This window comes from Anoplophora glabripennis, unplaced genomic scaffold, assembly GCF_000390285.2.
Source record: "Anoplophora glabripennis isolate ALB-LARVAE unplaced genomic scaffold, Agla_2.0 scaffold195, whole genome shotgun sequence".
NCBI classification, from domain to species: domain Eukaryota; kingdom Metazoa; phylum Arthropoda; class Insecta; order Coleoptera; family Cerambycidae; genus Anoplophora; species Anoplophora glabripennis.
This window is the reverse complement of record NW_019416334.1, coordinates 468384-484601: the sequence shown is the minus strand read 5'-3', so window position 1 is coordinate 484601 and position 16218 is coordinate 468384. Positions and strand designations below refer to the sequence as shown.

Here is a 16218-nt window from a genome sequence, read left to right as displayed (position 1 = left end):
GGGCATTTTTTATAATACGATCATTTTAAGAAAGTTCAAACTTGATTTTCTAAAATTTTTCAAATGGAACACCCTGTATTTTATTGTTCTATTTTATTCACATATCAGTCCACTTCAACTTTTATTAAGTATGTTCTACACCTAAAGTAGTTAGTTTTTAACATATAGCAACATTTGTGAAAAAACCTAATTTTTATTATTTTCGGTCACACGAAATGGCTTTGGAAAAAACTGTCACATCGTGTAAACTTGTCAGTTCATAATATATCATTCCATTTTGAGTTCATTTTATTAGTTAATATTTATTTGTGGTATTCTATAAAATAATAAAATAAGTTTCTTCAGAAATGTTGCTATATCTTAAAAACTAACAATTTTAGATATAGATCATTCTTAATAAAAGTTGAAGTGGACCGATATGTGAATAAAATAAAACAATAAAATAAAGGATGTTCCATTTGAAAAATTTTAGAAAATCAAATTTAAACTTTCTAAAAAAGATCGTATTATAAAAAATACCGTGTATAAAATATCGATATTAGCTAATATAGGAGCTTTTGTCTAACATTTGCCTATAACTCTGTCTAATTATTTTGTTCCAAGTGTTAGTAGCTGAAAGTTAATACAACTTCTTCGAGGTCATTTTTTCCAAAATTTGAAGAATTTTCTACATAACTTAGCAACCCCGCACTAAAGTGACAAACTGTTTATATTGCCATATATATAATTTTCTTGGAAATCCATGTGTAAAAATATACTCATCACCCTGTATGTATCAAATTAATTTTGTAGTTAGGTTTCTTGATTCTGTATAACTTTTTTTCTGTATTATGAGTAACAAGGGAGTTATTTTACTTTCTCACACTAATGGTACACCCCTGTATAAATTTTGATCCAATAATATTTTAACTATTTTTGTAAATATTGAATTTTATTTTTTTTCAATTTTCCCATTTTTCCCAATTAAATTTTTTTTTTCGGAATTGTTAAATCTCTAATTAAAACCTGTTTTGCAGTAACCAATTTTTAATCCATTAATTTGATCAAAAGATTGTAGGCAAGATACAGGTAGTTCTAATTTATCCGGCAATTTTAGTGATTTTTTACGATATACAGGGCGCCCTGAAATAAATAAGCCAAAATTTGCCAGGAACTAGAAAATAAAAAAATAAAAAGTTCTATAAACATCCGAAACGGAGATGCTTGGTTTTAGAGATAGAGGGTGCTCTAGTTGAAATTATTGTGAATGTTTCTTTTTTGAGTATTGCTAAATATGAATAAATGAAAATTTACACAGGTAATTCACTTTTCATTCTGATAAAATCATACGATAACTAGAACTTTAAAAATTGGAATTTTTACATCAAAATTTTCGCTTTTTTTTCTCCGATTTTTACAATTTTCTCGTACAAATGGTTTAAATTTCATTAGTCATACTTAAATGAGGAAAACAAATTTAGCCTACATAAGCTAAGCATTTTTCGACCCCTGTAAAACAGATTTTAATGTTGCCTAAAGAAAATAATTCATAATTTTTCAATGAATTATCTTCATAAAAATATCTTTTAACAGTCATAAAAATAATTATATTTTATCTATTTATGGCTTATAAATTTATATTTTATATTTATTTTTTTTCATATTTATTTATGAACTTGAAGATCAAAACATCAAACATGCTGTTAGAACACTACAAAATGGACATGCAGATGAGATTTAGTTGTGTGTATAATACATTTGCAGTGATATTGGAAACCCTACGATATTTATTTAAACATTTCACACTAGAAGAAAAGTCATTGTCAAACAAGCTTGCTATAGTTAAATGCAATTTTGAAATAAAACATACCGATTTTTCAGATGAACAAGATCTCAAATTCCTAGTGCTGTTTAAGAATTAGAGAGTTAACTCAAATTCGGTTTATACTCAGTTTCAGCAGATCCACTTTTCAACAAGCCAGAAATTTCATGATTTATGAAAGTTGCGCTATATCTCGGCCATTTTAAAAATGTTAGAATGGCAAATTCGATTCCTTGAAATAAATTTATCGAAGCCTGATTCACTTCTCTACAATTCTGTTTCTGTTACAACTCAATTTCAGAGATGCCGCCTGTCTGAATGATACTAACAAATTGTTTTAAATAAATATTGATAGGGTTCCCTCGAGTTAAAAACATAGCACCGGTGACTGTTAACATTAATAAAAGCATGGCGTGTCTTGGGATGACTTACCACGCGTCGGCCTTGGTGCCTGACATCCATCTACAAGCAAAACAAAACCTAAATAACCAAAGAGTTCACACATGCTGATGGCAGAGTAAACTAGGCGACGACCGGTGACAGCGGTCGAGAATTAGTTTGTAATTGACGAATAAAAAAAAACAAAAAACAAAAAAGTTAACGGAATAGGCCAGAGACATGCCAAAGAAAGAGAACCTAACAGCATGCACTAATGCCGCTACTGTAAAAAAAAAAAAAGTGGGAGCAAGGGAATTAAAGGAAAATTTTTGATGACTTCTAACACTTTAGAAATCAATTTTTTTTTATAAGAATTAAAACAAAATCTTTATTTCCTTCTCTCCCACACTAGTAATTGAAACATGCAATAAAAATAATAATCAACTAAATCAACATTAACTTTTGGAAAAATAATTATAAATCGCATGTTAACAATGAAAAGTATTGCATGTAACACAAGCGTTTTAACATAATTATAACTAAAAGGCGGAATGGGAATTAGTAAAAAATTCAACCACAAACACTGTCACCAGATTAGTGCCACAGTGGTATGGGAAAATAATAACAAAAAAAAGGAATAATGGTGACAGTCATTTTTTAAACCAGTGGTGTTCAACGTGTTAGTTTAACAATATTGACAAATGTTATATTTAAGGTTAAAGAGTTCAGACAAATAAAATTTTATTAAAAAAAAATAAAAAACATTTTGAAAAGTTTTTAAATTGAACACTACTGGTATATACTTTTTTAACATAAAACACTTTTATATAGAATATTTACATATTTAATACAAAAGTGTAACATTAATTTTACTTTTGCTTTATTAAAATAATTAGAGCTCAAATTTATCATATCAAATCCGATCACATTCACTTGACCTGAGAGTAAAATTTATATTAAAAATTACTCAACTAAATCATTTCACAATCTAAAATAATAAAATATCTTGAACTTGAAAATGTTTCACAAATATGTTAAGGGGACATATAGAAATTACAACAATCAGAAAATCGATTTTCTTTTAAATATTCATAAACAGTAGAACTGTACGTGAAGAATACATTTTGAAAGTTTGAAAGCGAAATTCGAAAAACTCCTGTGCATGTCCGCTTGGGTTCGGAGCGCATGTCGCAGATAGAAGCGTTTTCGGACGAGTTTCAGTAAATAGCCGCCCGCAAGTTTGTTTACAGTTTATAGTTGCCCTTTTAATCTTCGTCCACAGCGATGCTCGTTTGTCGAACGACTCCGTTTGCAAAGGATAGAATAGGAAGGGGGATTTACCGTTTTTCTCGAAACTAGTGTACACGATTACGCAAAAATTATTGAACTCTTGGTAGAAATGTTGATAAAATTATTACCTTCTATATGACAGAAACTGATTTTGGAAAATTTTGAAAAAAAATATTTTTTTTGTAGTCTGCAGAAATTTCGCATGAAAATTCTATTTTTCTCATTAAATGCGTGCCATTTTTTCAAAATTGCATTTTTTCCATTTTTGTCAACATCACATAGAAACTACACGTTTTAAATAAGAAAATTTTTATATTTTGTTGCAGATCGAATTTCACAGGTAGCTAGGCTGTATACCATTTTGGAAGTCGCGCTGCAACCTTGCTGTGACTCTACCACAGCTCTGCCATTTTGACGATGAATGAATTCAAAACATTTTTTTTATACTTGAATATCCTATTAAATAACACCTACAGTCCGATGAATGTAGAATGAATATTTCTTAGTTTAAAAAATTCCTCAAAATTGACTCATTCTCCTCCGTCAATTATATATATCCCCTTAATTTATTATAAACAATGAATGGAATAAATAAAATTGAAATGAATTTCGATTAAAACTTAAATATGACAATTATTGTACTCTCAACAGCTATATTATTTTTAAACTTTTTTCTCTATATACAGAGCATGGCGTTTATAGTGAATAAAACAAAAACACCCACATTCCTGATGATAAATAAAGCAAAACCGTGTAATTTTATGGTACAATTATGAGAAATAACATTTTGAAACAAGAAATTATAAAATAATTGCCTATTATGTGCTATCGCACACATAAATCTAGGAATAATCTGCGCAAAAGAGCATCAGCTTCTCGTACCTGCGAAAATTATGTAAATAAAGCATGACAGACTACAAGTGTTCGGGCAGCATCACATAGCATTGCAAAAACACAAACTTTAATCGAGTTCATGGGGTCTTATAAAACTTGTGATTGTTTTGTTAATACATTGCTTGTGTTTGGTGCCAAAACTTAACGAGCAGTTGAATAAGATTTGGCTGTTTTCCAACAGTTGGCATTACCAGAACTGAAACGTGTAGTTTAAGATGGTAACACATCTATGAAGAAGTACTATCAGCAAGCTTGAAAGTGTGTGTTATTTTGCCGAAGTGTAAACACTTTTTGATAGTGTTAAACAAAAATATCGAATTTTGTGCCAAACAGAGTATTTGCGAGAAATTTTACTGAACTCCTATATTTAAAAGAAATCTGCTATTGAAGAACACAGAATTTTTGTTGAGACTTACGGTGACCATGAACTGTCGCAAACAGCATGCAAAGATTGGTTTAGACACTTCAAAAATAATGATTTTGAAGATAAAGAATGTTGCGACGCACCGAAACAGTTTGAAGATGAGGAATTGGAGGCATCACTTCATGAAATTGTTGAATCATTAGGAGTTAATCACACAACAGTTTCGAAACATTTGAAAGCATTAAGAATGATTAAAAATCAAGGACATTGGGTGCAATACGAGTTGAAGCCGAGAGGTGTCGACCGGCGTCTTTGTATGTGTGAACAACTACTTCAATGGCAGAAAAGGAAAGGTTTTTTTCATCGTATCGTAACTGGCGATGAAAAATGACAAAAAAATCGTGGGGCAAATCCAGTCATGCGTCAATATCGTCCGCAAAGCCGAATATTCACGGTTTCAATTACTACCTTTTCGTTCAGGACTATATGAACGACTATTTGTGCACTCAAGCTTAATTTTCTTGATAAGACAAGATACGACTTTTTAATAAGAGATATTCTGGGTAAACTGTAGTCTAACCTTTATTCACTATAAATGCCGTACTCTGTATAATAAACGCAATCCATTAAACAACTCTTTTCATAATCTACAGTCAACACTCACCTGATGGAGAGGCTGTTGCATCAAGTGAGTCGAATGGTGCTGCTGATGGGGGGCCATCGTAGGGATGTAAACCGGAGGGGCGAAGCCCGTACCGCTAGGAGCCAGCCCAGCATTTTGGCTTCCATGGAGGGCTCCGGTGAAAGGCGGCGGAGTGCCCGAATGGAAACCTTGTTTTTCGTACGACTGAAACGAAATTGAACGGGTCCTTAACTTGCTATTTACGTGTTCGTGGACTTTCAGAACGATAAGGAATGTATTCAGATTGCCAAAATCAGCTCCGGGTGATGGACATGCTCAGAACTTATCAAAAACCATGAAAGACTCAAAGATAAAGACAATGTTTAGAGCAAAGTCGCAACCCTCAGTCTCGTCATCGTTCATCATAGAAATCTTCAGGTAAAGTAAAATATAAAGAGCAAGACATAATATTTTTTTAATTATACAGTGGCCTATGTACTTGGTCAGGGCCAGTTACAGAGTTACATTGAACTTCCTTAGCCTTCGCTAGAAATCTTTAACCTGCCATTGTTGTTCTCGGGCTAGACTTTGTAGGGGTGGAACTGTTATCAGAACCCCTAGGCAGATGGAACCGCTCCTCAGACAATAAAGGTTCTCCGACACGTTCCGCAGTAGCCTCTGTTACTGGTCGTATCCAATGCTTCCAAACATTTAGTTGTTCTTCACTATCGACAGTTTTGAAAACTAGAATAAATTTCCTATAACATGCTGCCGCAACTTTTCGGAAAACAATTTTTTTTTTTTACAAACCAGGAAAAAAAAAGGTAATTTATGGTTTTTTGGAAAATTGTCACGAAATGACTAATATTAAACATGACTTTTACAGTTCGATATACCCAGAAGAACCCCGTGAAGGGTCATCTCGATCTAGCGAACCGTATCTTTGTTTCAAACAGTCACTTTTGAAAAAAATTAAAGGGCGACGATTTTTGAGCTTAAACACTTCATAATCTTGATTAAAATGGAAACAAAAAATGTTTTCAGGTTTTCTCACATTTTTACCGCAAATAACGTTTAAATTGATGAAAATAAATTTTTGAAAAATTTTTTGAAATTTTATTTTGTTTTTTCGAAAAACCTTCCGGACATTGAAGAAAACAAAATCCAATTGTTTCCATCACGATTCGGCTTTTTCGTCCTATGCTTCTGTTAATTAAATTAAAATTAAAGTTGACCGAAACCAGATTTCGACCTCAATTCATACCGTTTTTTCAGACAAATTTCCAATTAATTTTTGTACAGTCTGTAATCACTTAAAAATAGTTTTTTTTCAAAATTACCCTTCTTCTTCTCTGAAAAAAATTTCATTTTTTTTTCCATCAATTTAAACCTTATTTGCGGTAAAATGTGAGAAAACAAAAAAAAAATCCCATTTTAATCATGATTATGAAGTGTATAAGCTCAAAAAACATGACCTTTTAATTTTTTTCAAAAGTTTGACTGAAACAAAGAAACTGTTCGCTAGATAGAGATGAAACTTCACAGGGTTCTTCTGGGTATATTGTCGAACTGTAAAAGTCATACTTAATATTAATCATTTCGTGAATATTTCTAATTTAGCCGTCAATTTTCTAAAAAAACCATAAATTACCTTTTATCCTGTTTTTTTTTTAAATTCTTGTAACATGAAAAAAAATTTTTTTTTCCAAAAAGTTGCGGCAGCATTTTATAGAAAATTTATTCTAGTTTTCGAAACTGCCCTTTAATTCTCTGAAAAATGGTTGCATCGAAATTTAAAAAAAAGGATATTGAAGCTGAATAAACAAGCTATCTGGTCCATGCAATGGGTTAGCTGGAAAATTTTTTCCAAGTCTGTGGACTCGGGAAAAAAATTTTTTTGTCACGCTATTTCAGAATTGCTTGATAACCGTAGCTCCTAAAAAATTTCGACCGAAAAATCTAAACTCTAGAATGTTAGAGCTTTAATTCCCAATATGACCATTTTTCATCTAAATACAGTGTGTCAAAAATCATGGAAAAATTTTGGAAATTCTTTTGACCCTTTAATTTTTTGTATTAGTGTATAAAAAAAAGAATTATTTCAAGAATTTTTTACTGGAAAATAAATTAGCAAATTTCCAAGACAAATCCACTAGAAATAGAAAAACGTCATACAAGAAATTTACTTACATTGACCTTTCCCAAAGCTGTGTGAGACTTCCCGTACATGGCAGATAGATCGTTGCCCGCTGACCCGGTCGAAGACGCATTAGCCCCGCTACCCTTCTGGCCTTGCGTGTTACCAACATAACCTCCCTTGGTGTAATCCTGCGACTGGTTCAGAGCGTCGTAACTGCCGTATCCTGACCCGTACGTCCCAGGTTTCGGGTACTGGTTGCTGTTACTCGACCCGTGTGCATTGGTGGCCGCTGGTAGTTGCTGGGAACAACAAAAATAGGATGAGAGCCCTCCTAAGCGCGCCGTAAATTCGAGGAAAAGTTCGGGGTAAATCAGGCTGCCAAAGTCATCTGCGGAAAGAGAAGCTGTAACGAAAACTCGTCAAGAACGACAAAAGACTTGCCGAAAACGACTCGTTTTGCTTGCAACTTATTCCTCAGTCTCGTCATCGTGTCATCATGTTTAATATTGAAATGTTATTGATCTGAAAATTTATTTCAGATAGCGGGCTATCAAGAAGCTGTGGGTAAATACATAAATTCAGTTATTATTTTTTTTAATTGACATTTCAGTTCAGCAATTTTTTTTTAAATTTTGTGTAGGTATTTATTGTTAACAATGTAAAAAAAATCTAAATACTTATTGTTAACAATGTAAAAGATTTAAATAGATTCCAGAAAAATGGTAATTTTCAGAAAAAAAAATGATATGCCTCACTGAAGGCAAACACAACAGACAGTCAGACGACTATTTTATACTGGTTTTTTAAGTGACCAGGGGCATATAATCGATATTTTATTAGACATCGTCAAAAGTACAACCATTAGTTTAACCTACACTCTATCCCATACATTTTTCTTAAAATTTTTGTCGTGATATCCTCTGCAAGAGGTATCATGTAAAATTGCTATCAATTTTCTGTCGACGTCTATAGCAACAGAATTATTTATGCTAAGGCGCTACTGACTGTGTTGATTGTGTGTATATAGGGTTTTAGTAGTTTGACTGCCTAGAATACATTAAAATAAACAAAACAAACCTTATATGACATAGGTCCTAAACTCAACCATTTCCGAGAAAAAAATTATCAAATATCCAACTTGATATACAAAAGTTCAATTAATTAAAGAATATTGACATAACTGTGTGCATAGAATACCATAAAACACAATGTTTATCACTTTTTTTAACTTCTTTATGCTTAATTCTGAAAAATAATTAGCGTTGCAATAATTTTAAAATTCAATAAAATTCATATCCGGCAATGTGACAACGGCACGGCGGTTTATTAACACGAGGTACTAAGGTGTCCAGCAACCACCAATACATAATTCAGTTGGTATCTGGATTCGACCGTGTCGAAGTGTTTTTTGTGTACCACTATTTCCTTTTCTTGAGGTGTTTTCCAGCAAATGCGTGAAAATTGGATTTGAAGGTGCCGTATGTGTATCGAAAATGGTGGTGGACATTTTAAGCATGTTATACTTTGTTTTGCACTTGTGTTAAAAAATTACTGAATTTTGCTTTTGGGTACCTAAATTATTTTTAATAAATATGATTATTCGGATGACGTGAATCTTTGGGTACTTTCATTACTATTTTTCAAATACATAACTTTAATAAATATTGTTTGAAGATTTCGAAAGAAAGTCGTAGGAAAAGTTTAAGATTATTTTTTATGAATAAAATCGCTCCCCTAAATTTTTATATCATAATTAATATACTTAACTAATGTTTAAAACAATTATTAATCTGAAGTAAACAATTTTGTTTGAAAAATCTTAAATACCGTGTCAAAGATCAAAAACCTAACTTAAAATTTTTAATCAATAAATTACTTTTTAAAGAAAAAAAACTGGAGAAAAATCATATTTTGTTAAATTTCTCCGACTTGCAAAATTGTAAACAATTAATTTCACTACCATAATAATCTATTCCACTACTCACTGTGTACATAGTCCCGAATTGGTAATTCGGCGCTATTGTATTAAACGCCGTGGCAAAGAAGTACGGTGGCGCCGTCCCCGCCAGTATGGGCTGGGCCTGGTGTCCTTGGGTGAGCGTGCTGGTCTGTTGGGAGAGCGTGGACGGGACCGGCGAGGCGTTGTTGTCGCCCCTCGTGTACCTTCCATCTGAGATCGAGTAACCAACATTGCCCAGGGTGGCGTCCCGCACCGCGGCCAGCGTCGTTGGAGTCTGATAACTCATGTCATAGTAGGGAGTCGTCTGAATACACAAACGCACTTGTCACTCGTTATCAAAACGACTGTACCCGATAAGCAACCAAAAGACTGTGGCGGCGTGTCGTTAGGCTAACTGTCTGGACTTGGGTGTACGAGAAATTCGGGGTTAAGGTGTTAACAAAGCCAGTGAGACATAGGACGGTTAACAACAAAACGTCACAATGATCAGGGTGAGTCATTTTGATGTTATGAGAGTGAAAAGATGTTATATGCATTTGCTTCAGTGGAACAGGTGTTCTCGAATGGATTAATCACAAATTATTTCTATTAGCACATCCATTGGAAGACACCATCTTTAAAAAATTGCAACGAAATATAAAGTAGCACTGAAATTTATTAACAATGAACAATGAAAATAGATAAGACATATATTTCGTTGCTAAAATTTCATTAGCAATAAAAATGGAGCACAAATAAAATTATTAAATTATTCAACATCAATTATTATTTTATAAAGTTCTGTGCTGCATTTTTCTTAAATAATAAGCTTAAGCTATAAAGTGATATGAATGCAAAACCCACTTTTTTATAGAAGCAACCCAAGCCGATATGGTAAAATGAAAATTAACAAATATATTTACAAAAAATAAGACATTACTTATACCTCCTCTAATGTATTATTAATTAATGCAAATTTATTATTTTTTAAAAATTTAATGCTAATAATGGACAACACTAAGATTTATGCAGTATTTGATAAAATTATAATATACAGGGTGTCTCAGTTTTAATCTATGAGACTTCGGGAGTAGATAGTACAACAAAAAATAATTATACTTTGTCATATAAAATTTCCAAATCTCAACCGTTTTCGAGGTACAGGGTGTAAAAAAAAAATTATTTACTGTAAATATCTTCTGAAATAATATAAGTAATTGAGCTAAATCTGGTGTACGTTATATTGGGTCAAGTTTCCATGAAATATTGTAATATCAAGACTTTTGCGCATCCAATGACGGAGATATGGGAAACTCATTCGACTATTTTATAAAAAAGGATAATACGGTCCTGTGCAAAATAATAATCGATTGTATTTTCTGAAAAATCATGTCAATGGGAATAAAAAATGCCTCTTACATTTTGTTGATATCCGTCTTTGTTTTATGGCAAATTGGATTTTTCTTATTCCTTTTAAATTAGCCTGATACTGTGTTCTAATGGATTCTTTAAATCTCTATTAGAAATATTTCGTCTAGTTTCAACTAATTTAAATAAAAAAAACTAGTCTCTTTTGAATTAACATTATTATTTGATCATTACAAGAATTATGAACAATTTTTAACGTTTATGTGAAATTAAGTTGACTTTTACTTGGAAATTAATGATTCTGTTGAAGTTCTTGTAATAGTCAAATAATAATAATATTGATTCAAAAGATGTTACGTTATTTTTTATTTAAATCAGTCGAAACTAGATGAAATATTCCAATTTGCAGTAAAACAGAGATGGATATTGACAAAATGTAAGAGGAATTTTTTGTTCCCATTCGCATGTTTTTTTTAGACCGTAATATCTTTTTTTTTATAAAATAGTTGAATGAGTTTCCCATATTGCCACCACTGGTTGCACAAATCTTGATATTACAATACTGTGGGTACACAAGTCCACAAGTCTCATTTTAAGAATTACGTCATAAGCGACAGCCTGACGCCGCCCGGACCGGTCTAATAGTTGCAAGGACAAAGCGAGATGCACCAGGGTTCCCGGAAGAGGACCACGGCAGATTGGCGCCAAGGACCAGATACTTATACCTGCGAGCAACTCCACACCAAGACAACTCTCCAGCGAACGCTCGCCCTGACAATACTTATTCTTTTTCACTAACTTGTTTCCAATAAAAATACTTTTATTTTTACCGTTGAGAGTTTCATTTTTTTGCTGCACACCGAAAACGACCTCCAGTATTTTATGGAAACTTGACCCAATATAACGTACACTAAATTTAATTCAAATACCTCCATTTATTTCAGAAGATATTTACAGTAAATTAATTTTTTTTTAACTATTAACACCCTATCATTATTTTTGGTTGTACTCTCTACTCCCGAAGTCTCATAGATTAAAACTGAGACACCCTGTATACTTCTGTGAGGTGCAAATATACCAGTAGCTTGCGGTAATGCTGAATTTGACTAAATTGTGCTTCTAAATCTAACACTAACAGATCTGATATTTTTATCTACAAAAAATTATTAAATATTTTTTACTAAGTTATGCCGTCATGCATTGATGGGAGGGTGTTAATAGGAACTCAAGATTGTTCAATTTTTTGCACGTTAGATACACAGTTTAATTTTAAATGTTTAATTTTTCAGATTATTCTTTTCCTTCAAATGTTAAGGTAAAAAAAAAAAAAACCAAACGGAAAAATGGAAAAAGTTGTAAATATTATCATGATCTATAAATACAGATAACAGAACATCGAGTACTCACCATGTGGGGAAGTCTCTGCTGCAACAACTGCATCTCTTCATAAGAGTAAACCGGTTGCTGGAAATACGGCACTTGCCCCATAATGTACGGCGTACTCATAACCGGAGCGACACCCGGCGGTATGTTAGAAACCACACTACTTGAATTCTTAGCCGCTAAAAGAAAGTTATGGTTTATACACTTTTACAGATAACTGTCCCGCAACTATCCTTATGGAAAATCGATCCCGGTCGAATGGTACGACACTTTGCCGAATGATAGTTCTCGATGTGTCGATCAAAACAGTCCATGGGACCTAGGTCTGAAGAACTACTGCTCTGAAGCTACAGCCTTCCGAAGTTATCGAATCCACGTGTTCGATGACCATCAAGTTTAATGATTTACAGGCGAGTAAAAGCAAATATTTCTTTATAAAGTGACAAGCTGGCTGTATGGTTTATCAGCATACGTAAAAACATAAGATGTTGCTCAAGCAGTACGTGTCGCTATCTCTGTTCTGCAGTAGGTGCTTCACCGATTTTCTGAAGACTGAAGGATGATACAGCTATTTTGACCACGGATTCGCACACAAAAATATATCAAGAAATAGTTAGCTTGGTCACTTTATAAAGAAATATTTGCTTTTACTCGTCCGTAAATCATTGGACTTGATGGTCATCGAGCACGTGAATTCGATAACTTCAGAATAGTAGTTTTTCAGACCTAGGTCCCATGGACTGTTTTGATCGACACATACTATCATTCGTCAAAGTTTCGTACCATTCGACTATCCATAAGGATAGTTGCGGGGTCCTTTATCCATCATTTATTCACCTATTAGCTAGGGCTCGATTTCTGCTTAATATTGCAATCAACCAAAGAGAGATGGCAAACAATAAAGAGAACAAGTATTAAAAAATAAAATTATAAAATTGAAATATTAAGGGAGCAGAAAACAAAAAAAAATAAATAAAGTAATGAATAAACTGGAAAGCGGGTAAGATACTTCAAAGCTGATAATAGAATACTTTTATATCTTTGTTTTCTGTGGTAATTTACCAATTTGATGGTATAGTATTACGGTTTTTATTTCGTGTTGTTTTTCTCGATTGGATGTTTCGTCGATTCATATTGACATCCTCAGGTAAATGCCGATAATACACAATATTACCCTTTTATCTAGAAAATGTCCTTATGAATTTTAATTTAAGACAAACTAAAAATCAAATAACAGAATCTTGAGGATGTTGAAAAAATGATGATGATTATGTTTTTTCCCACTACAGTAGGCGCTCGCTAATCAGACGTTCAATAGTCCGACATTTCCAGTAATCGGACGTTTTGAACACTTTTCGTGTGGGAATGGTCAGCTTTATAGTCGGACGGTTTTGATGGGTGACCGCTCAGTAATTGGACAAAAGCAAGTCCACCCATACTACTCCTGTTATCTCGCTTATTGTTAGAGCTCTACAAACCCTATATGGCTATGCTCTACAGGGAACGTTCTATCCAAATATGTAAAAATATATAGGGTGTTCCATTTAACCTAACAAAGTTAACATCCGCGGCCATTTTGTTTGGACTTCATTTGTTTTTCTACTATCATTCTCGAAAACTTCATAAAAAATCGTGCAACATTTGTATTACACATTTTTCTATAACTCTTAAAACAAAAAAGTTAAAGGGGGAGGGTCAAAATATAGTGAATCACCCTGTACTTTAAGAAGGTTAAAACATGATTGGGTACTTAGGTTATAAAGTAAACAAAAATATTACAAAATGAATTTCGCAATTCTGACCTCTAATTCGTAATCAACAACCCCGAAAACCCCCATATACCAAATTTGACGCAAATGTGTTATTTATTTAAAATTTGCTCGGCCACCTTGGATTCGCCGTCTTGAATTTTGCAAAATTGACCTCGGATCCGTGATCAGCAACCCCGAAAACCCCCGTGTACCAAATTTGGCATGAATCTGTTATTTTTTGAAAATTCGTGATATTTGACCTTAATTGCCGTTTTTTTTTGAGGTTAGAAAAAGAACCATCAATTTTGACCGTGGATTCACGGTCGGCGGGGTCTTAACCATATAAATGAACATTTGAATATAGAAAAACTTTTTTTTTTTGTATATTTCCTAGCACTTTTTCGTGAATTTTTGCTGTTTTTAACCTGTTTTTGAGGTTAGGAAATTCCTGTGATGTGATAGCTCAATCCTGAGACCAGATTCGTGATCAGGAGGCAAAAATACTACTGATAACATTCATACAGACAAAAGTACACTTTTTTTTGTGTGGCTGTGTAATCATTTAAAAAATTATTAATCAACAGTAGTCCCAAACAAGAACCTTGGGGCAAACCTGAAACTAATATTGTTGGACATCAAATATGAATTCATATTGCGCATTAATAGAAATCGTTATAAGTTAAAAAGTCACAAAATAAACCCTTAAATGCTTTCGGAATAACTCCAAGGATGTCAAATTCACAAAAGTGCAGTTTTAAAAGCGCTTTAATGGAAGCAAAGTATGATACAGCATCAAAACCTAACTTACCCTTACCTAATGTCGTGGTCTTGCTGCCGCTGACCGTGGTCTGGGCGAGCGACAGCGCAGCCGAAGACGTAACGTTGCTGGTCGTCGTGGTCTGACTGCTGCTCGCCGTACTCGAGCTGTTGTCGTAAGCATTGTCCTTGACTAACTTGTGACTGTTCCCCGAGCTGTAGCTGTTGTATTGACTCGTAGAGGTGTTTCCATAGTTTGAGCTATTGTTCAATCCTAGCGACATAAGAAGCGATACTGTCGTACTCGTTAAATTTAACGTTATACTGACAGGACTCACCTGAATTAGCACCGTATACCGACTGACTAGTATTCTGGGGATAGGACTGATTGTTAGAGGGGTACGCGTTGGCCTGGCTTATTGAGGGGAATCCCCCGGAGTTCGAGTTGGACTGATACGAACTGTTGGAGGAGTACGCATTCTGGTAGCTGTTACCGCTGGGCGGGTTGTAATTGCCCGACTGATTATTTACATAGCTACTAGACTGGTTGGACACGTACGAGCTTGCAGTTGTCTGATAAGAAAAATAAAAGTATGCGTTAAATTATTTTCTTCAGACTTTCATTGCTACTGTCACATTTATACGGGATGTTTAAAAAAATAAGAATAATGAATCCTAGTAGGTACCACTAGAAGTAGGAAGAGCGTGATTGCTATTGTCAATTTTATTACAGGATGTTTAAAAAAATAAGAATAATGAATCCTAGTAGGTACCACTTGGAGTAGGAAGAGCATGTTCTGTGTAAAAATTGAAAAGTAGGCATGCGAGAAAATCCTAACCTTAAAATCGTAATAAAACATTCTTGGTTTGAAGCATATCCTTTACAATTTGTTCAAACATTAATCAAACTAGACCAGTCAGTTTCTCTCAAAACATATTTGTAATAAATTTCAATGCAGTTACCCTCTTTTGGGAATATTAGCAAAATTCATTATAGTAGTCATTGAAGCTTTTCACCTCCGAATTCTTTGAAACTGAACCAATCGACTTGAAATTTTGCAGATAGTTAGAGAAAAGGTCAATGAACATCAGTGACATAGCGCCGATTGACGCTTCCACCCTGTTTGGGGTTGACACCCCTTCTCAGGGGTGAAAATTTTTTTTTCAAAAATAATGCTGGAAATCAATAGAGAATCAAATTTTGAGCAAAAATTCAAAAAATATTCGAAGAATTTTTTCGAGAAATCAATATTTTAGTTATTCACGATTGAAAACTTGAAATTTTGAGTGAAAAAAACACTTTTTCAAAGTATTTTTCGCAAATAACTCAAAAACTACCCATTTTATTAAAAAAATTGTAATGAACAAAAATGTAGCTTATAAACAAAGAAAATAGTCTTTTGAAAAGTGTTGTACGTCCTATACAAAGCGAAATATGGTTAGTGGAAGGGGACTTGTTTTGGGGGAATACTCAAATCGATGTATTCAACGTCAAATAACGGAAAAAGGATTAATTTTACGTGTATAACGCT

General features: G+C 33.3%; 1 protein-coding gene across 8 annotated transcripts in view; it reads right to left on the bottom strand.

Moving 5' to 3' along the window:
- The window catches only part of LOC108904739 (protein lingerer), a 46996-nt gene that overhangs the window by 5031 nt on the left and 25747 nt on the right, over positions 1 to 16218 (bottom strand). For 6 of the 8 annotated variants that reach the window (XM_018707400.2, XM_018707404.2, XM_018707402.2 and 3 more), the window contains exons 8-14: positions 15025 to 15259; positions 14739 to 14960; positions 12204 to 12358; positions 9475 to 9753; positions 7540 to 7788; positions 5392 to 5574; positions 2234 to 2263 (exon numbers count right to left, since the gene is read on the bottom strand). In XM_018707400.2, the coding sequence (XP_018562916.1) occupies positions 2234 to 2263; positions 5392 to 5574; positions 7540 to 7788; positions 9475 to 9753; positions 12204 to 12358; positions 14739 to 14960; positions 15025 to 15259 (1353 nt within the window). The remainder of the gene's footprint in view (positions 1 to 2233; positions 2264 to 5391; positions 5575 to 7539; positions 7789 to 9474; positions 9754 to 12203; positions 12359 to 14738; positions 14961 to 15024; positions 15260 to 16218) is intronic. The other 2 variants (XM_018707405.2, XM_018707406.2) reach the window with 2 other exon arrangements.